General features: G+C 50.2%; 1 protein-coding gene across 1 annotated transcript in view; it reads left to right on the top strand.

The window, feature by feature from the left end:
* huwe1 (HECT, UBA and WWE domain containing E3 ubiquitin protein ligase 1) overlaps positions 1–20,792 on the top strand; it is a 124,317-nt gene that overhangs the window by 19,385 nt on the left and 84,140 nt on the right. The window contains exons 16-27 of the mRNA XM_068024344.1: positions 7,789–7,846; positions 9,304–9,480; positions 10,881–11,126; positions 12,988–13,121; positions 14,353–14,465; positions 15,119–15,310; positions 15,666–15,882; positions 16,803–16,925; positions 17,272–17,506; positions 18,021–18,254; positions 19,241–19,369; positions 20,557–20,652. Of these exons, the coding sequence (XP_067880445.1) occupies positions 7,789–7,846; positions 9,304–9,480; positions 10,881–11,126; positions 12,988–13,121; positions 14,353–14,465; positions 15,119–15,310; positions 15,666–15,882; positions 16,803–16,925; positions 17,272–17,506; positions 18,021–18,254; positions 19,241–19,369; positions 20,557–20,652 (1,954 nt within the window). The remainder of the gene's footprint in view (positions 1–7,788; positions 7,847–9,303; positions 9,481–10,880; positions 11,127–12,987; positions 13,122–14,352; positions 14,466–15,118; positions 15,311–15,665; positions 15,883–16,802; positions 16,926–17,271; positions 17,507–18,020; positions 18,255–19,240; positions 19,370–20,556; positions 20,653–20,792) is intronic.

Genomic DNA, 20,792 nt, shown 5'->3' on the forward strand with positions numbered 1-20,792 from the left:
GTGCTGTAAAGCCAGCAGCTTGTAGGAGGGGAGGGGAGGAGTTACACAGTGTGACGGCACTGGGAGCGAATGAGTTAGGATTGGGAGACTCTGTGGTGAATCTCTATTTCAGCGCTGAGGGTACAAAGGAGGAAAATCTGCATCCCTGGCAGTGTTACTGAAAGTGAAGGAAGACTACTTTCTAAAGGAGGCAGGCTGATTTGCTTCAAAAGTGTGCTGTTTGGAGGGGAGGCCGAACGAGGCTGGACACTAATTCCACTTGACCATCGGTGTCCCAAAGAAGTTAGCAGCATCAAGGTTCAAAATTGAGAGGCTTCGATCAAGTAAAATCCAGGAAGAACTATCTCCACTTGGCAGTGGATCTATAACTGGAGAGAGCATAAGTTTAAGGTCACTCTAGGAATGAAGGGAGAGGCTGGGAGGAATATTTTGCGCAGTGCGTCGTCAGGACTTAACACATGACCAGAAACAGCAGTGGGGGCAGACAAGGTTTAAAACAGCAGTGGATCAATATTTGAAATAGCAGCATTTGAAAGGGTAGGGGCTTGATTAAAAGTGGATAACTCTTTGGCACAGGCATAGGAAAATTAAGTAAAGGTTCTGCTGACATACTCTTTATACTGTGCTCAGATGTGCTTGCCAGGGAAGGAGTAATCTCCATGTCAGGTCCCTCTCAATACTGGCCCCGTCAGACACTCCCAGGACAGGTACAACACGGGGGTTAGATACAGAGTAAAGCTCCCTCTACACTGTCCCCCATCAAACACTCCCCAGGACAGGTACAGCATGGGGGTTAGATACAGAGTAAAGCTCCCTCTACACTGTCCCCCATCAAACACTCCCCAGGACAGGTACAGCACGGGGGTTAGATACAGAGTAAAGCTCCCTCTACACTGTCCCCATCAAACACTCCCCAGGACAGGTACAGCACGGGGGTTAGATACAGAGTAAAGCTCCCTCTACACTGTCCCCCATCAAACACTCCCCAGGACAGGTACAGCACGGGGGTTAGATACAGAGTAAAGCTCCCTCTACACTGTCCCCATCAAACACTCCCAGGACAGGTACAACACGGGGGTTAGATACAGAGTAAAGCTCCCTCTACACTGTCCTAACAGAATAATGTGCTCCATTTCCCTCACCAGCCATGTTGCTGCCTCCGTGATTGTGCTTTGAAGGAGCTATCCAGTTACTCCCACTCTCTTGATCCTTTCCCATAGCCCGGTAAAATGTTTCTCCCAGTTCTGTCCCCTAATGACTCTAATAATTTATCCAGTTCCCTTTTGAAAGTTATGATTAAATCTGCATTGACATCCCTTTCCAGGTGGTTCATTCCTTTAAAAAAAAACCTTTTCCTCATCGCCTCATTTTTTTGCCAATCACAGTAACTAAAACAATTCCATTCTTCTCGTTAAACTTTTTGTAACAGCACATCCTATCGTTCGCCCATGCTGGGAGTTCAAAGTTAGCTTTGTGTCGTCAGTCATTAGGATGGGAATTCAGGAGAAACTCCTTCAGCCAGAGAGTGGGGAGAATGTGGAGCCCGCTACCACAGGGAGTTTTTGAGATGTGTAGTACAGATCTGTTTAAGGAGAAGCTGAATAAACACATGAGGGAGAAAGAAATGGAATGATATGGTGATAGGGTGAGATGTTGTAGGGGCGGGAGGAGGCTCGTGTGGAGCAGAAACACTGGCACGGGGCCGAATGGCCTGTTTCTGTGCTGTAAAATTCCATCTAATATGATTGGAGTGCACAAATTATACTGTCCAGCAAAACTGGGCCTCGGAATGATGACAGTTTGGTGTCTGAATTGCTCTGGTTTGGGTGTGGTATTAATTTTGGCATCTTTGCATGTTACAGGTGCAATGCAGTAATTGGAAGAAGGGTAGAGGGGGGTCTCCCAATGTCCCGGCCAAACATTTAACTCTCAGCCAATGCAAGCTACCAGCAAAGATTATTAGCCTATTTGGCAATGTCAGTGACCAGTTAACAGACACTGCCAGCATTGCCATTCAGAGTAATTTTCTGTATGTGCAGAACTTTGACTTGGCTGCATCCACTTCCTCTAGCTTGGGTCTGTTTTATCTACATCTCCTCCCCGGGCAACTTGTCCATCACTCCAGCTCCCTGCCTAAACCCGTCTGCCTTGCGAAGTGTCTCCCCAGCTTCTTTAAAACTGGAGATCACGCAGGCCTCTTGCACCCAAATCCGCGTGCTACCAGACGTTGAATGTAACGTGGAAACTGGAAGCCAAGTTGTGCCATTGCAGTCGATCTCAACTGAGAATGAGACAGGTGATGGGAAATAAATGCAGCTAAATTCCACGTGTGCGTTCAGTGCTTTTTTGAGGGGCAGTTGCGTTGCCTGAAGATTGTTGGTAGCTCAGTTTTAAGGAAATAAGCACTTTCCCCTTTTGAGTGCGCTGTGTGCCGAATCTGCAGCCTTTGAGCAGTGACAGAGAATTCTGATGGTTAGTGTGTGCTGCTTCCTGTAGAGTCTTTTCACATTTCCCTGAATGAGCTGAAAAGTCTCTCTCGCTCTCTCTCTTTCTTTCTCTCTCTCTCGCGTTTGGCTTTGCTTGCTGCTGAATTTTGGCAAATGCTCTCAGTCTCCTCTGAACCTGTGCCAGCAACGCTTTGGAAAGGAAAGCCAAGCCCCTCCAGTTCCCAGCTTGCACTGTTAACCCTCCGACCACCACAGCGTTGACTCTGGCAGTGCTCGTGGGGCAAAGTTGCCCACGGGCCGCACAAATTAATATCGCCTTATCCTGCAGGTTAGACGGGAAAAATGTCTTCTGTTTCAAACCACCTGCCCAGAGGGAGGGCTTTTTTTTTTTAAAGGCGCAGCTGATGTGGAATCGTCGAAACTGGCAACACAGGAAACCAGTCATGCCTCTTTGAAAGAGCAGTCGTGCTTTGCCCCACACTATAGGGCAGTGCATTCCAGATCATCCTCAAGTACCTGTCCAACTCCCTTTTTCAATTGTTTGTGTGGAATTGGTTTTCAACACTCCTGGATATTTTGCTAATGGCTTTTAACTGTTGACGTCTTGTCGTTGACCCGCATGCCAGCAGGAATAGTTTTTCTATCTCTTCTCCATCAAAACCTCTATTCGCAGTTCATCTCTGCTCCAGTGAACTGCTTTCCAACTCCCTCCAGAACTGAAGTGTATCATTTCCTGGTGAAGCACCTGTGCACCCTTTCTACGCTTTTTATAGGACTTCATCAGCACAGTGGTGATGTTACTGGTTTAGTAATGCAGAGGTCTGGATTAATACTCCAGAGACATCAGTTCATATCCCACCAAGGCAGCTGGGGGAATTTAAAGTTTGATTGATCAATAAAGCCCTGAAATAAAATGTTAGTCTCAGTAATCATGAAGATTGTTGTTAAAAACCCGTCTGATTCACTCATGTCCTTCAGGGGGAGGAAATCTGCCCTCCTTACCCGGTCTGGCCTACGTGTGACTCTGGTCCCACAGCAAATGTGGGTTGATTCTGAACTGCCCCACTGAAATGGCCGAGCAAGCCACTCAGTTCAAGGGCAGTTAGGGATGGGCAACAAATGCTGGCCTTGCCAGCGACGCCCACATCCCAAGACTAAATAAAAAGAAAACAATTAGCTGAGTGGGGTGTCCAGAATTGACTGCAGTATTCAGGGTACATGCAGATTTGTTGTGCACTTACAAAGGAAAGATTTTTCTATGCGCCTTTTATGACCACAGGCCCCCCCCCCCCCCCCCAAATCTTTTTGTCGCCGTTGAAGTACTTCACAGGCTTAATGGTTGTTGTAATGCAGGAAATACAGCCGGTTTGCGCACAGCGAGCTCCCACACAGTTGCTGTAAAACACACAATCCTAGGGATATCATAGTTATGGATCCCAGTAATGTCGTTGAAACTGCTACCACACCGGTCGAGTAAGGGCTGGGACTCGAGCAGTGGCGTCTGCTCCAGCAAGGGGAGCAAACTGAGAATATTCGGTACCTCTGAGAACCCTTGTCGGCATTGCCCCAACATCCAAAAGTGTCAGCTACCCAAAGGAAAAGGTGCAGTTGTTGCAGCGAATAGTTTTCATTCGTCCTTGGACAGTAGGAAGCATGCTTGTACTTCAAATATCGGGCCTGCAGTCCTTGAGGTGTGCAGCACAGCCAGTCCAGTACAGAGAACGCTGACTGGACAAGCGACACCACCCCCGCCCAGCCCCTTTCCCGAAGATGTCTTTGTCTTCAGGTAAGACCTTGGGGTCCACAATGATCAGAGAGTTAGAGGTTTTCAGTTTCATTACAGGAGCTGGATTTTTCACCGGCATTTTAAAAGGTGCCTTTGCAAGAATGAGCTCGAATGGATTTTGTTTGTATTTTGACGCAGCAGTGGTCAGAATTGGAGAATATTACTCTGTTATTGGAAATGCTGCATTTCTCCTTGGAGAGCCTGTGGTCCCTGCTGGATCGCTGCTCTCGAACCTTTGGGCAGGCACATGAGACGGTCACCTTAGCCTTATTGCTGCATTTGCGTTCCATCTTTGGAGCTGGCGAGCTTTCTAGTTCTCAACCTCTCCAATGGTGGTTCATGTGCTGGGCCCTGGCAGTACTGGTTGGTCGAGAAAAAGGTTTTGTTGAGTTTTGACCGTGAAGGGAGCACGTGATGCGTCAGAGCTCCTCTTGCGTCACCAAAACATGCTGGCAAACCGCGTGGGTCTGGGACTGGTATGTTCTCCCTCTGACAGTGGGGTCCTTGGGTCTTTCCTCCCCTTGCTGGAGAAACCGCGTGTTGGCGTTAGGATCTCTGCACCAACAGTATCTTCAAGTGACTTGCAAAGTCATCAAAAAGTAATTTATCTCAGTGAATAACTGTTGAGGGTTGTTGTTCAGCAAAGGGCTCTCTGTCTCTTGTGCACCCCCCACCACTCCCCCACTTTGCCCTGCCATTGGCAGCTGTCCCTTCACCGGTTTCTCGGCTCTAAGCTCTGGAAATGCTTCCCTAAACCTTTCCACATCTCCCACCACTGAGACGTTCCTTAAAAAGCTATCTCCTTGACGACGCTGTCCAGGTATCCTTTGGCACAGTGTCGATTTTTACCGCAGTGTGAACCGCCCTGGGCCGTTTTCACTCTATTAAAGGCGCAATGTAAATACACGTTGTTTTTTAAGAAGCAGTTCCTGAGTCATGTGGCGCTCTACTCCACTTGTTGCCAAGTCCAGGGAGCTCCTGGCACCGGCCCATGTCCTGCCGTTTCCCAGCACTCTGCATCTGAGGTGCCAGCTCCCTTCACATTTCCTCCTGTACGCCCAGCGCACATTTTAGAGAGATACGTCTCAGCTTTTTAATCATTCCCGAGAGGGAGGAAGTGGAACTGCTTCACGAAGGGAGGCTGCCTCAGTGTCGATGATCACAAACAGTTAAGCCTGAATAAATCTCCCTTCTGAAAGGGCCGCCTGGTATTTATTTGGGCTGAGATCAGAGGCTGTGGTGCCACTCACGCCGGCGCAGTAGAAACTCGTTGCGGGTGTATTGTTGTGTGGCCGTACCATTGGCCAGTCTCTCTCTCTCTCTCGCCTACTGCGCGTGTGCACTGCGCCAGCAGGCTGTGGCTGGAGGCAGCCAGTGTCGAAATGCACCTTCTGTGATGATGCGTGTGTTTTTGTTTTTGATTTTATTGCCGTGTCTTCTCGCTGTCACTCTTTGGTTTCGGTCGCCAAATGGAATCGTTCTCCATTCGCCAGCGGGTCTGCACAGCTGGGCTCGGCCTCCGCCGCCTCTCTGCTCTTTCCCTGCCTGGCCTCGTGGCTTTCGGATGTGAGCAAGGGCAGGGAGGCGCCCTCCTCCAGCGCTCCGCCGTGTGCCCCCGCGAATGGCGAGCAGCCGGCACCTCGGCTGTCTGTTTGGGGTTTCATGAGTTTTGAGGAGTTTTTAAAGGAATGGAATTTCTGGTTTGCGGGGGGGGAGTGGTGGAGGTGGGAAAGCTTCCCCGTCGGTGGTGACGCAGATCGATCGGAAGGATGGGTGAGCCGGCGGTGGAGGGAACTACCGCATTGCAGTGGAGGCTTGTGGTGGGGGTGGGGGGCAAAAGAAGCAAGGGCGCCTCCCTGCGTCCCAGCACTTTGACTGCTTGCCACTCCAAGCATTTTCCTTCTGGTGACGTCTGGTTCTGATTGCAGGGATGACCGTTTCGGTCATCTCTCTGAAGTTGACACCGCGGGAGGGTGGCTCAAAGCCTCATTGTTGTTCATCTTGTGCAGCTCGGTTGCCATTCTGATTGCAGTCCGTTTGCTTTTCCAAATTCGAGTGAGTATGTTGTTTTTGTGAACCAGTTTAGTTTCTCAGTTGTGAGTAGTTTCCAGGAGCCCGCTCCCCCCCCACCCAAAGCATTTTGCTTCTCTTTAAGAAAGAAAGACGCAATATTTTCTGCAGGAGTGCACTGATTGTTAACCCCAATGTGCTACTGTCCTTTGAAATGTTGACCGCCCCCATTAATAATTGAAGGAATAGTTTAAGAGCTATAAAAATGAGATGTGGCCCTTACTGTGTGTCAATCCACCGCCCGCTACAAGCTCCCCGTAAGGGGGCTGGTTGTGGGGGTGGGGGGGTACCCTCTGACCAACTGTTATGGATTCCCATCACTGCCTTAACTGAATGCAGCCACCGCCCACCCCCCCCTTCAAGTCAGGGGTTCCCTCCTGCATCTTTGTAACCTTTGCAGCCCTCCCAGATTTCTCTGCTCCATCAGTTCTGGCGTCTTGCGCATCCCCAGTTTCCATCGCTGTACCATTGGCGGCCGGGCCCTTAGCTCTGGGAATGCCTCCCTAAACCTTTCCGCCCCTCTCCCCCTCTCCTCCTTTGAGACGCCCCTTAAAACCGACCTCTTTGACCGAGCTTTTGGCCGTCTGTCCCTAATATATCACGATGTGGCTCGGGGTCAAATTTTGTTTGATCGCTCCTGTGTAGCAGGAGCTCTTTAAAAACGAGACATAAATGCAAGTTGTTATAGGAATGAGCTGGCCCTGTTTGAGTAACCCCTCCTCCTGAGTATATAGAACAATATGCATGCACGCGAGTGTATTGTACAATCTAAAATGCACCATGTACTCTGTGTTGAAACAGATCTGAGACCACCTTGTACAAATGAACAATCTGCAGCAGCCATTAGTTTGGGCTGCCTTTATCCAGTTAGCACTTCAGGTCCATTCACTTCAGTTTGCCGACTTAATTTGTGGAGAGACTGCTGAAGCTGGGGTTGTTCTCCCCAAAGCATCGAAGATTAAGGGGAAAGCTTACGAGAAGTGGTCAGGATCACACAGGGCTTTGGTAGAAGAAATCAGGGGAAACTGTTTCTCGTGGCAGAAAGGTCCGTAAACAGATGATCGGCAAAAGAAGCAGAGGCGATCTGAGGATTTTCTTGAGTGAGCTGTTGTGATCTGGAAGGTGCTGTCTGAAAGGAGGGTGGAAGTAGATTCAATCATAACTTTCAAAAGGCGGTTTGACCCGTACATGAAGGGGAAAACGGGGTAAGAGCAGGTCGGTGGAACTAATTGGATAGCTCTACCTAAGAGCTGGCACAAACAGGATGGGCTGAATGGCTGCCGCCTTTGCTGTATAATTCTATCTGCGTGTGCACAGTGAGAGCTGCTCGAGCGATTGCTGCTCAGTGGCCATTTGCCTGCCTTGACAGTAAGGCCCCTTGTGCATCTGGGTTGCTCCCATGGGCGCGGCACGGCCTGGCTTGGTTCTTTTAAATGCCGCCCGTTTCCAAAATGTCCTGTTTTGTTTCCCCTCTTGAATTCTCAGGGTGGTTGGCACGGAGGAGAGGATACCCATCCCACTGATGGATTATATACTGAACGTGGTGAGTGAGCAGTTACTTTTCGTGTATTGGAAAGAAATGCCATGTGTATTCGATGAAGTGGGATATTTTGCAGGCAGGAGCAGAACTGTTTGATTTGCACTTCATTAGACCAGAACGAAGCTGAAGTGGAGCTGTTTCCACCTGTGATTTATGATACACTGGTGCCTGTGCCCTTGGAGGGAATGCACCTGGGTCAGTGCACCTCAGTGCTCTGTGATTCCCTTAATTCATAACCCCCCCCCCCCCCCTCAAATTGTCTCCATCACCCACACTGACAGTACTGTACCCCAGTGTTATACAGTGACAGACCTGTCCCCACCAGTACTGTACCCCAGTGTTATACAGTGACAGACCTGTCCCCACCAGTACTGTACCCCAGTGTTATACAGTGACAGACCTGTCCCCACCTGCTCTGTACCCAGTGCTGTATATATGTTCTATAGACAAGATCCTGAGTTTTGAAGGATGGTGTCTAAATTGAGTAGCTAGCTTTTTTTGAAGTTCAAGGCACAACAAATATGCTGCCTTTTAAAAAAATTTCTATCAGTATGCTGCTTGTTTCCCCTGATCCTATTAAAGCAACATATTCAAAAAAGAATCAAGCAGTGTGTACCATCTACAAGATGCACTGTAGCAACTCGCCAAGGCTCCTTCGACAGCTCCTTCCAAACCCGTGACCTCTAACACCGAGAAGGACAAGGGCAGCAGACGCACGAGAACACCACCACCTGCAAGATCCCTCCCCCCCCGCCCCCCAAGCCACACACCATCCTGACTTGGAACTATATTGGCCGTTTCTTCACTGTCACTGGATCAAAATCCTGGAACTCCCTCCCTAACAGCACTGTGGGTGTACCTATACCACATGGACTGCAGCGGTTCAAGAAGGGGGCTCACCACCACCTTGAGGGCAGTTAAGGGTGGGCAATGCTTGCCAGCGGCGCCCGCGACCCATGAACGAATTTTTTTTAAAACCTACAAGTCGTTGTCGCATATAGCAATTCAAGCTGCAGTTGGATAGCCCCAGTTTCCTTGTTGGTCCCTCACCCAGCGGAGTAGTATTCTGGAGGTGAACATCCATCGTTCTTGCTCTGCTCCCCTCTTTACTGTTTCTTCCCGGCCCTTCCCATCCCTAGAATTGCAGGGGTGCACAGGCCTCCTGCAGCGCTGCTCTGGAGGAGATTTGTCAGTCAGCTGAAGCCAGTGACTGGACTGGGACTCACCTACTCTGTGGCTTGGTATTGCAGTGGGCTGAGCAAGCCTGCAGCAATCTAGCCAGATGTGGCTAACTTTTTACATGAAATGTAGCAGCACAGGAACAGGCCCAGCTGGCTTATGCTCCACCTGAGCTTCCTCCCATTTTAATGCGTCCAACCCTGTGGGCATATCCTTCCACCCCCTTAAATGAGGTGAGCTCTAACTGTCCTCTCCCTCCCTTTCTCTCTGCTGTCAAAAAGATGAAATTTGTCGAGTCGATTCTGAGCAACAACACGACGGACGATCACTGCCAGGAGTTTGTGACCCAGAAGGGGCTGCAGCCACTCGTGTGCATCCTGGGCCTTCCAAACCTCCCCATCGACTTCCCCACTTCTGCTGCCTGTCAGGCCGTCGCAGGGGTCTGCAAGTCCATCCTGGTAGGTGCCACGCGATTTTCAGTAATCCTTCGGGTAGGTGCCGGCCGTCGAAGAGCTATTGCGGATACAATGGGCTCTGCTGTTGCCGTGGTTGCCATTGAATAGGTTGTACCAAGTTGCCTGTGAGGCAAACTGCGATGCAGCTGACTGGTTTTCAGGAGGAGTTTCCATTCTAAACGTGCATGTAGGAATTTGCAATGGCAAAAAATGACAGGAAAAGTTGCATAGTCTCAGCCTGTGTTCCCTCGAGTATGAAAGATTAAGGGGCAATCTAGTTGAGGTGTTTAAGATACTTGATAGCTAGATAGAGAGAAACTATTTCCTTCGGTGCGGGAGGCCAGAACAAGGGGGCAGAGCCTATTAAAATATAAGCGAGGCTGTTTGGGCTTGATTTCAGGAAGCACTTCTTCACACAAAGACCAGTGGAAATCTGAAATGCTGTCTGCCAGAAAGCTGCTGAAACTCGGGGTCCATTGAAAGTTTAAACACCGAGGCCGCTAGATTTTTGTTGCACGGGTATTAAGGGGAACGGAGCCAAGACTGGCAAATGGAGATCAGCCAGGATTTCACACAATGGAACAGGCTCAAGGGGCTGAATGGCCTGCTCCTGTGAAATGTGCACAGAAGGAAGATGTTTTTGAAGTAAATTTTACCTTTTTTTCTGTGGGCGACTTGCCAATTAAAATTGGTATTGTGACCCATTAATGTAGCGTAAATATGCTACATGTTAACTCACTGCTCAGTAAGATGTGGTTGCGAGGGTAGGGCTCAGTGGCGGCCGAGGCTCAGTGGGTAGCACTGGCGCCTCTGTATCAGGTTGTGGGTTCAAGTGCCGCTCCAGAGGTTTGAGCATTTAAATCAGGCTGACACTCCTGGTACAGTGCTGAGGGAGTGCCGCGCTGCCGGAGGGTCAGTGCTGAGGGAGTGCCGCGCTGAGGGAGCACCGCGCTGCCGGCAATGTTGTCATATCCTCTCAGGTGGCCATGAAAGATTGCACGGCCACTGTTGGAAGAATGGGGAGTGGGTGGGGTGACGGACACAGGCGGTGGTTCTGCCTGATGTCTTCAACATGTATCCCTCAACCAACATCACTAAGTTATCTGGTAATCTTAACCTTGTTTGTGGGAGTTTGTTGTGTGCAGATTGGCTTCGGTCTTTCTGACATTACAACTGTGACCGCGCTTAAAAAAATACTTCATTGGTGGTAAAGTGCTTGGGACTTTGTGAAGTTGTGGAAGGCACAAGTGACCTTTGTTTCTGTACGCTGTTGGTGTTTAATTTAACTTTTCCTTAAATGAGGTGCTTAGCTTGTCCACTTTGTATCAGCTACACCAGTACCTGGAACATAATGCAACCTAATCCATCTTTTTCTGCCCCCCCCCCCATTCCTATTCATGCAGACGCTGTCGCACGAACTGAAGGTACTGCAGGAAGGCCTTGTTCAGCTGGACACCATACTGTCGTCGTTGGAGCCCCTGCACCGACCCATCGATACCCCTGGTGGCTCCGTCCTCCTGCGGGAGTTGGCGAACGCCGGCAACGTGACTGACGCCACCCTCTCGGCCCAGGCCACGCCGCTGCTGCACGCTCTCACCGCGGCGCATGCCTACATCATGATGTTTGTACACACTTGCAGGGTGGGACAGGTGAGGGTCATAAAATGCTGGAAGCCACTCGGCAGGTCAGGCAGCGCCCATGCGCAGAGAAATGCCATCAGCGGTTCTGGTCGACCGCTGAAAGCTTATCGAGCTGAAAGGGTGACTGTTTGTTTCTACTGCTCTCCCTTTTTCTCTCTCTATCTCTCTTTCCCCTCCCCTGACACTGCCAGACCTATTTTTCCAGCATTTATTTCAGATTTCCAGCATGCACAGTGCTTTGCTTTAGTTTTTGGAAACTCTATTGAATCACCTCGGTATGAAGAGGTCCAGGGAAAGTACTACTCCATGTGGATATGTGCATCATACGTGTGCTGTGAAACCCCCCCCCCCCAAAAAAACCTGGTTACCCAATCCCCTGAGATTGGCAGGAAAAGAAATCCTTGAGGAATTTTGTCCCAATCCTCCTCCAATTCGTACCCCCCTGCCGACTCCAAAAACACAAGGAAGCAAACTCCAGGAGACTCCAGTAACCCAAACCCTGCCATAAACTGAACCGGACCAGCCAAATATATACTGTGGCTACAAGAGCAGGTCAGAGATCGGGAACCTCCTGACTCCCCAAAGCCTGTCCACCAGCTACACGGCACGGGTCAGGAGTGTGTTGGAATGCTCTCCACTTGCCTGGATGGGTGCAGCTCCAACAACACTCAAGAAGCTCGACACCATCCAGGACAAAGCAGCCCGCTTGATCGGCACCCCATCTACAAACATTCACTCCCTCCATCACCGACGCACAGTGGCAGCAGTGTGTACCATTTACAAGATGCACTGCAGCAACTCACCAAAGCTCCTTCGACAGCACCTTCCAAACCCACGACCTCTACCACCTAGAAAGACAAGGGCAGCAGACGCATGGGAATATCACCACCTGCAAGTTCCCTTCCAAGTCACACACTGTCCTGACCTGGAACTATATCAGCCGTTCCTTCACTGTCGCTGGGTCAAAATCCTGGAACTCCCTCCCTAACAGCACTGTGGATGGACTTAGACCAGATAGACTCACCACCACCATGAAAGAATTTAAAAAGACCCAACTCGAAGAATGTTGCAGCATCTTAATTTGGAATTAAAACATCGACTTCAATTTCAAGAGGAGGAAAAAGCCTTAATTAATGCACATTTTGTATTTGAGGAGGGTCGGTGAGGTGGGGAAGAACTGGGAACAGGTTTTCAAGTTTATTCATCTCATCTTCGGAGGTATCTTCAGTCACCTAACTTTTGCCTTTTTGTTCCTCTCCTCCTCCTCCTCCCTTCACCTTCCTCCCCGCCACCCTCTCCCAGTTTGTGAAGAGGATTTGCGAGTATAATCTCACCAAGTTGCATTGGGGATGTGGGTCTTGGTTAATTGATCTTTGAACAGAATGGTGCAAGCTTCAAGTTGTAGTCTGCCTGCTTTTACAGAATCACAGTATCCCTGATTTTCATCACTACATAATGTGCCATAAGCTGCCTAGGCCCCAAGTTTTGGGATTCTTTCTTTGCCTCTCTCCCTTCCTTGTTTAAGATACGCCTTAAAACATACCTCTTTGACCAAGCTTGGGTTACCTGTCCTGATATCTCTTTATGTGCCTCAGTGCCAAATATGGATCACTCCTGTGATGAGGTGCCCTGGGACCTTTTACTACACTTAAGGCACTGTGTATAAATGCAAGTTTGTAACCTTGCATCCCTCTAACGCTATGAATAGCCTCTGGTAACTGCGTGTATGAGCGTGTGCCTGTAAATTCAGGCCTTTACAGCTGTTTGTGCAGTCAGGCTCTTACTCCATCTGTTAGAAGGCCTGTTCAGTATTGTGCGTTGCTGGAAGTGGGCTTGAGGGCCTGACGATTCAATGTCCCTGTTCTTTCAGAGTGAAATCCGTTCTATATCTGTGAACCAGTGGGGTTCGCAGCTGGGCCTGAACGTCCTGAACAAGCTCAGCCAACTGTACTGCTCGTTGGTGTGGGAAAGCACCGTGCTGCTGTCCCTCTGTACCCCTAACAGGTAAGCAGGCTTGGAAAGCAAGGTTTTTGTCGTGAGGCAGGTTTCTTCACTCTTGAGGTGCGTTTTGAGACAACTGGGTTTCCATGGATTGTGCGGTGTAATCGGGACGCCATACTGGATTTGAGCCCCGATCTCGGTGGGTACAAGGGTGGGTTTAAGAAGCCTAATTGAATTGAAACAATGGGGACGAGGCTGGAGTGCCGAAAATCTGCATTTAAAAACAGGACATGTGTGAATTTAAGCAGGTTATTGGATAAGTGGGCCTTGTCACTTTAGGGATTGTGCCAAAACTCCTCTCTTTTCCCCCCCCCCCCCCCCCCCCCTCGGGTGCTATATGTTCGACAGGCTGTGCTTATTTTTTTTTATTCATTTGTGGGATGTGGGCATCGCTGACTAGTCCAGCATTTATTGCCCATCCTAGTTGCCCTTGAACTGAATGGCTTGCTCGGCCATTTCAGACAGCAGTTAAGAGTCAACCACATTGCTGTGGGTCTGGAGTCACATGTAGGCCAGATTTCCTTCCCTATAGGACATTAGTGAACCAGCTGGGTTTTGACAACAATTGACAATGGTTTCATGGTCACCATTAGACTAGCTTTGAATCCTAGGTTTATTAATTTAATTCAAATTTCACCATGTGCCGTGGTGGGATTCGAACCCATGCCCTTAGAGCAATAGCCTGGGGTCTGGATTACCAGTCCAGTGACATTTACCACTACGTCACCACCTCCCAGAAAGGCTGCAGATACCAGTTGCCAAAGAAGCCCACCTTTACCATCCCGTTTACATTCATGCTGCTTACACAGAATTGATCTGAAATGGGAATTTAGGGGGAAGTGTGGGGAGGAAAGACAAACGAAAATTAAGTACTGAGAAAGGTAAAATTTGCAGGGCTGGTGGAATCAAGAGCAGGGGAGTTAGGTCGAACTGGACAGTGCTCTCAAAGAGCTGGTACCAGCACGATGGTCTCCTTCTGCGCCCTACCATTTTACAAAATTCCCAGCCAGTACAGCAGCGTCCCTGCTAAACTGCTTGTGTCCGGTAATCCCAAACCGTGCCCAAAAAAAACCCCTCAAAGGTACCGTGCGTCGAAAAAGCCGGCCGCGCAGAGCGGCTATATTTTTTTTACGGGGAACTGTTGGTGCACGCTCCCAGAATGTTAAACGATGTATAAGTTTGCGTGGTTCTGCTTGAAGATGGCGCGCGTGGCTAACTGCTTGCTTGGGTTCAGTCTTCCAGCTGGCTGTGAGTTTGGCCAGGCCGACATGCAGAAGTTGCTGCCAAAGGAGGACAAGCCTGCTACTGCTGCTACACCAGGCACCTCCGCCGGAGCGAAGAGATCAGGTGAGCTGTTAACATGGACATTGCCAGAAGCGACAGCAGCGAATTTAACGTAACAAAACATCCCAAGATACTCCACAGAACTTTCCAACATACTTGACACCCGGCATTTAATAAGATACGAGAACAGGTGGCATTAGTTTTTTTACCGAGAGTCTTAAAGGAGGGGAGGTTTAGGGAGGGAATTCCACAGCTTAGGAGCCCAAGCAACTGAAGGCGTGGCCGCCAATGGGGGAGCGGTAGAAATCGGGGGATGCGCAAGAGGCCGGAATTGGAGGAGCGCAGAGATCGCGGAGGGTGCTAGGACTTGTGGGGGTTTGAGATAGAGAGGGACCAAGGCCCATGGAGGGATTTGGGGGGATAAAAAAGGATGAGAATTATAAACGAGTTGCTGATCCAAGAGCCAGTGTATGTCCCGGAGCACAGACGGGTGATGGATGAAGTGGACCTGGTGTGAGCTAGAATACGGGCAGCAAATCTTTGCTGAGCTCAAGTTTGTGGAGGATGAGAGGCTGCTCAGGAGAGCATTGAGTTAAATAAACCTGGGACTTGACAGTGTTGTCAGTTCAATCCGGCGCCTTTACGCAATAGCGAACGAGCGCTTTCTGACGTTGCCCCTTCCTGACATCGTCCCTCGTTTCTGTTTTGCCTTTCAGAAGCGGAGGTGGACACGGCGGGCAGCAGCGTGGAGTCTTCAGCTCAGGGGCTGTTGGAGGGGATCAGCCTGGACGGGGACACGTTGGCACCAATGGAAACGGACGAGCCCAGTACCTCTGACGCCAAAGGGAAATCCAAGATCACACCAGCCATGGCTGCGCGGATCAAGCAGATCAAACCCTTGCTCTCAGGTGAGTTGGGGGACACAAGCATGTGCTTGTGATTTCCTCCCCTCCCTCTGCAGTAGTGAGCTGGCTGCCCGTGGTAATTATTGGATTTTAGGCTTGGGGCATGCTAACAGGCTGAAGGGAGGTTGCAGCTGAGTCGGGGCCTGGCTGACATTCGTACCCAGCAGGGGTTGTTGGAAAGCATTTGGGAGCAGAGCTCTGGGTGTCCATTAGCCCAGTTGTAGCAACCCCTCCTCCTGCCACCGCCAGCTTCCAAAAACCAGGGGTCGATTTGTATGATAACGGTTGTTCCTTCATTTGACTTTCTGCTTGCCCCGCTATCTACTGGTGATTTTCAATCCTGCCTTGTTAATCTCAGCGTCTTCCAGGCTCGGGAGGGCATTGGCCGAGCTCTTCGGGTTGCTGGTCAAGCTGTGCGTCGGATCGCCCGTGCGGCAGAGACGGAGTCATCACCCCGCCAGCACCACCACCGCGCCCACGCCAGCGGCACGAGGGACAGCATCCGCCCTCACCAAGCTCCTGACGAAAGGGCTATCGTGGCAACCGCCCCCGTACACTCCGACTCCCCGGTTCAGGTATGTTCCAGTTTCCTCTTGCGCTGGTCAGAGCTTCATCCCGGCAGCTAAATGCTAGGTCGTCTGCATAATCTATCCCTTGGAGCCCTGGTAACATTCTGGGACGGGTTAGGTGACGGATGCGAGGCTTGCGATCCTAGATATGGGTGCGTGATGCAGGCCAACACTGAGGGAGTGCCGCACTGCGTTAGGGGTGTCGCTCTCTGGATGACTGTTAAAGCCGTCCGCTGATTTTCAAGTGTACTTCAGAAGATCGCGTGGCGCCGTTGGGAGAGCAGGGAGTTCTCTTGGTGTCCTAGTCAATGCTCCTCCTTCCCTTATCAGCACCAGGCAAGATAAAAGAAAACAAACTTGTTCGCTCATCCTGTTTGTGTAAAGCTTCGAAAAGGTGGGGGGGTCTTTTCTCCAACGAAAGCTACTGGATACAAAGTGAAGTTCTATCAAAGATGCCCCAGGTAAGGCCTGTGGCCCAGCTTTGCCCCATGAGTCCCCAGGCAAGTCAATTCTTTTGGTATTTTTCGCTTGCTGGTTTGTCCTGTTTGAATTTTGGGCCTGGAGGTTTAGGAAAGAGCTTTACTTGGCATTGTTGGTCGGATAAATCGGACATCAGGGCACCAAGATCTGTGAGCGTCAAGGGACAAGTCGTCCTCGAGGCTTCACGGCACCAACCTTAGTGACCCGCAAAGGTAGGGCTTAGATGCAGTTACTTGACACTGTCCCGTCCCAACGCTACCTCCAGTCCCCTTACTGCACCAGGATGACTCCCGTTTTAGTCCCAAACTAGGGGCAGTTGTGAAACCGCGTCCGTTTGGAACCGTATTGAGATGGTCCCAGAAATGTTGCACTTTGACCCTCTTCTGTCTTAGCCACGCACGCGCTGCCCTGGGATTCACTTTGTGTGTCTTTTTCCATTCCGTCAGGTTGACTTTCTTCATTTGTTCAGTGGGGTTCACGTCTCCCATGCTGTTTGATGAGCGGAAGTACCCGTACCACTTAATGCTGCAGAAATTCCTGTGCTCTGGAGGACACGACGCCCTGTTTGAGTGAGTAACCCCGTTGAGAAACCGGACAAATTTCACCATGCGCCATAAATGTAACTCGAGGGGCTCAGCGAATGCTTACACTCCCCAAATCTAGCGATGGTAGAGAGGTCCGCTGCGATGCAACCCTTCTCCGGTTTCAGGGGCCTCAGTTTGTAGATCTTGTGGTTAGTTGCGAATGGGGTGAGTTTCAACCTTTTTTTAAAAAAAAAACACAACCCATACACACTCTGTTTCTGTTGATTAACGAATGAGATTTATTGCTGTAGAGCTCAGGGACTTGCCTTAATCGAGCCCTAAGGTGCACGGCTGTGCTTTTTTTTTAAACTCTGAACTCTCTCCCCATCAGGACCTTTAATTGGGCTTTGTCGATGGGGGGTAAAGTGCCAATCACCGAAGGCCTGGAACACACGGATCTCCCGGACGGCACGGGCGAGTTCCTCGACGCCTGGCTGATGCTCGTGGAGAAGATGGTGAATCCGACCACTGTCCTGGAGTCCCCGCACTCTCTGCCAGCCAAGCCACCCGGAGGCCAGAACTTCCCACAGTTCAGTGCACTGCGGTTCCTGGTGGTTACCCAGAAGGTAAGCTCACGTCTCCAGTTCGGTGTAGAATCCTAGAACGTGTGCAGCACCGACGGAGCCATTCGTCCCGTTGTAACTGTGCCAGCTCTTTGAAAGAGCCATCCAGTTTAGTCCTGTTCTCCACCATAGCCCTGCAAAAATGGATCCCCTCAAGTATTTATCCGATTCCCCTTCTGAAAGACATTGAATCTGCTTCCGCCCTTAGAAGCAGTGCATTGCTTAAAAACTTTTCTCCTCATCTCCCGTCTGGTTCTTTTGCATAGCTTTTTATTTAAAAGGAAAAAAAAGCTTGTGGACAGCCGTATGGGACTGTGGGACTGTACCAGCCAAATACCTGCTGATGTGCAAGCTCTTCCCTGTTGACCGAGGATGGAAATGCAGGAGGCTGTTTCGAAGCTTGAAATGCCCCCTCGAGCCATTAGTCCCCTTGATCTCTGTTGCATATAAGGCCTGAGTGCGGAGTCTTGCTCTCTCTCGCTCGCTCTCCAACGGTTTTATCTAAAATCTTTGACAGGCAGCCTTTAACTGCATCAAGAACCTGTGGAACCGCAAGCCCCTGAAGGTGTACGGCGGGCGCATGGCCGAGTCGATGCTGGCGATCCTGTGCCACATCCTGAGGGGCGAGCCCGTGATTCGCGAGCGACTGTCCAAGGAGAAAGAGGGCAGCAGGACAGAAGAGGAGGGTCCGCAGGAGGAAGGGACGGCACCCAGGCGAGAGCCCCAAGTGAATCAGCAGCAGCTGCAGCAGGTGAGGATCTGGTGCGGGGGTGGTGGACTGGGATTTGCTGCTAATTTTGGAGTCAGTTAAGTCTTGCTTGCTGTCGGGAATTAAAAACCAGGACGATGAGCCATTCGGCCAGGTCCGCCTTTTGTGTGCATTGCGGAGCTGGCCGGCTTCAAATGGGACAGTGGTGGTTTCCAATGCCGTGCCACTGGTGTCTTAAAATTCGAGCCAAGCGGTTCAGGGGTGATGTCAGGAAGCACTTCTTCACACAAAGTGGGAGTGGAAATCTGGAACATTCCCCTCGAGCTATGAATTAGAGTCATAGTTCTGAGGGGTCAGTTTAAAATTTCAAAACTGAGATTGATAGATTTTTGTTGGACGAGGGGATTAAGGGTTTCAGAAGCAAGTTGGGTGGATCGAGTTAAGATACAGGCCATGATTTAATCGAAATTTTGTTGCAGTGCCGATTTTATTACTTTTGGCATTTTTCTGAGATGCCTTTTATTGAGCTCTCGCGCTCTCTCGCTCTCTCTTGCCCACACACGCACATGCCCATGTGGGCATTCTCCTGTGGTCGGCAGGGCAAGAGTACTTGGTGCTCTCCGGTACTTGACAGCTGGTCTACAGAATGGTGGTGGTTGGTCGACTGCGGTGGGCACACAGCTTTGTGGGACACAGTTCTACGCCTACAGCTCCCCTCCCCGATCCCACCAGTGGCTCCCTCACGTCCCGTAGTTTTCGAGGAGCAGAACCAAATCTCATCCGGCCAACTTCCTACCTCCTGAGGCGGGCTGTGGCTGGAGGCCCAGGAGCAGTTGCAGCATTGAGGGCAACAGGGGAAGGGAGGAGTAACTTCCCCGCGTGGCACCGTCACCAACGTCTCCGAGCTTTGCCAGCGCGTTAGCCCCATTGAGTGCGGCCACGTCATTACCTGTGAATTATCGAGCGCAGTGTGGCGTATTCCTGTATGTGTTGGGGCAACACCAGACTGGATTGTCTTTGCTTTTCAGCTGATGGACATGGGTTTCACGCGAGAGCATGCCATGGAGGCCTTGCTGAACACAAGCAGTATGGAGCAGGCGACGGAGTACCTGTTGACGCACCCCCCGCCCCTCTTGGGAGGAGCTGTACGCGTGAGGGCACGTAACCTTTTTTTTTTCTTTATACTTGTGGGTTGTGGAGGGCCCGGGGTGTCGCGGTCTGATCCTTTACGTCACACAACCTCTGCCTTTCTAAATTAGTAGTGCATGCCGAGGTCAGTCTGTTGATTTTTTTTCGTTTAACACATATTTCAACTCTTTCGTCTTTCCCCATTATCCACAGTGATGCCTGAAATTCCCCTGCTGTTTGGTTGCTGAAGTGCAGTTGGCTCCCTGTTGTTTCCCGCCCTCAGCCTGTTGGCACCTGGATGCTTGCTCCTCTTCTGTCCTGCTGCCCTCTTTCTCCTTGGACAGTTCCTTCCTCGGCCTTATTCCTTTGTGATCTGCAGCCCCTCTCCCTCCTTTATTGTAATTTGCCTCCTCCCCGCTTCCCCCTCTGCGGCAGTGGAGGGAGAAAAGGCGGAGGAGCATGATTACACCCGAATTGGTAGCGCCCATCTTCTACAAGGCCCCTCTCCATTCTGGATTTCCCTTCCGAAATCTGGCCACAAATGCATAACTGCAATCAAAAAGAAACAAGACAACCCTCCATTGGAACCGTCCCTTTGGATTGCTCCTCTTCAGTCACCTGCCATCCTCCCCAACTCCCCACTTAACCCATCCTTTATTTTGATGTTGAAGGTACCGTATATAATTGGAAGTTGTACAGAGAATTAAAAGTACTGTTGGGGAACCGAACAAACAGATACCCGGCCGTGTGTTATAGATTGGAATCTAATCGAGTGGTTTGGGGTTGTTTATATATAGAATAACACATACCTGGGAGTGAGTTACAGACTGGAATCTAATCGAGGGGTTCAGGGATTATATACAGAATAACACACAACCCAGAATGATGCGGGGGTGGTGGGGCAGGTTTATATATAGAAAAACTGACACCAAAATGGGTTAATGTCTGAGCCCAGAGATTAACTGTTGACCTTGAACTTGCCCCTTACGATTCCACAGCACATTCTAAGCTGCCAATTCACTGCTGCCATTTTTTTTTCTTTTTAAAACTGCTGGAGTTTCTTGCTATTTTCTGCTGCTGGCCCCATGCCCAGTATGGTACGCACTTTTACTGTAGGTTTCTAGCTTGAAGGAGAACCCTGCACAGGCCGCATGCTGTGATGTGGAAAGTATTCGTGTTCCTTCCTGCCTGATAAAGTATGATTAAATGTTTGCAGGACCTCAGTATGTCTGAAGAGGATCAGATGATGAGGGCAATAGCCATGTCATTGGGACAGGACATTCCAATGGACCAGAGTACAGAATCGCCAGAGGTAAGGGCTTTTAAAGGCAGGATTTGCCCTCACTTTTATATATTATCAGCAATATTTCAGTAATCATAGAATCGTGCAGCCCATCGTACCTGTGCTGGCTCTTTGAAAGAGCTGGCCAGTTAGTCCAGCCATTCCCCATA

This window comes from Heterodontus francisci, chromosome 49 (genome assembly GCF_036365525.1).
Source record: "Heterodontus francisci isolate sHetFra1 chromosome 49, sHetFra1.hap1, whole genome shotgun sequence".
NCBI lineage: Eukaryota > Metazoa > Chordata > Chondrichthyes > Heterodontiformes > Heterodontidae > Heterodontus > Heterodontus francisci.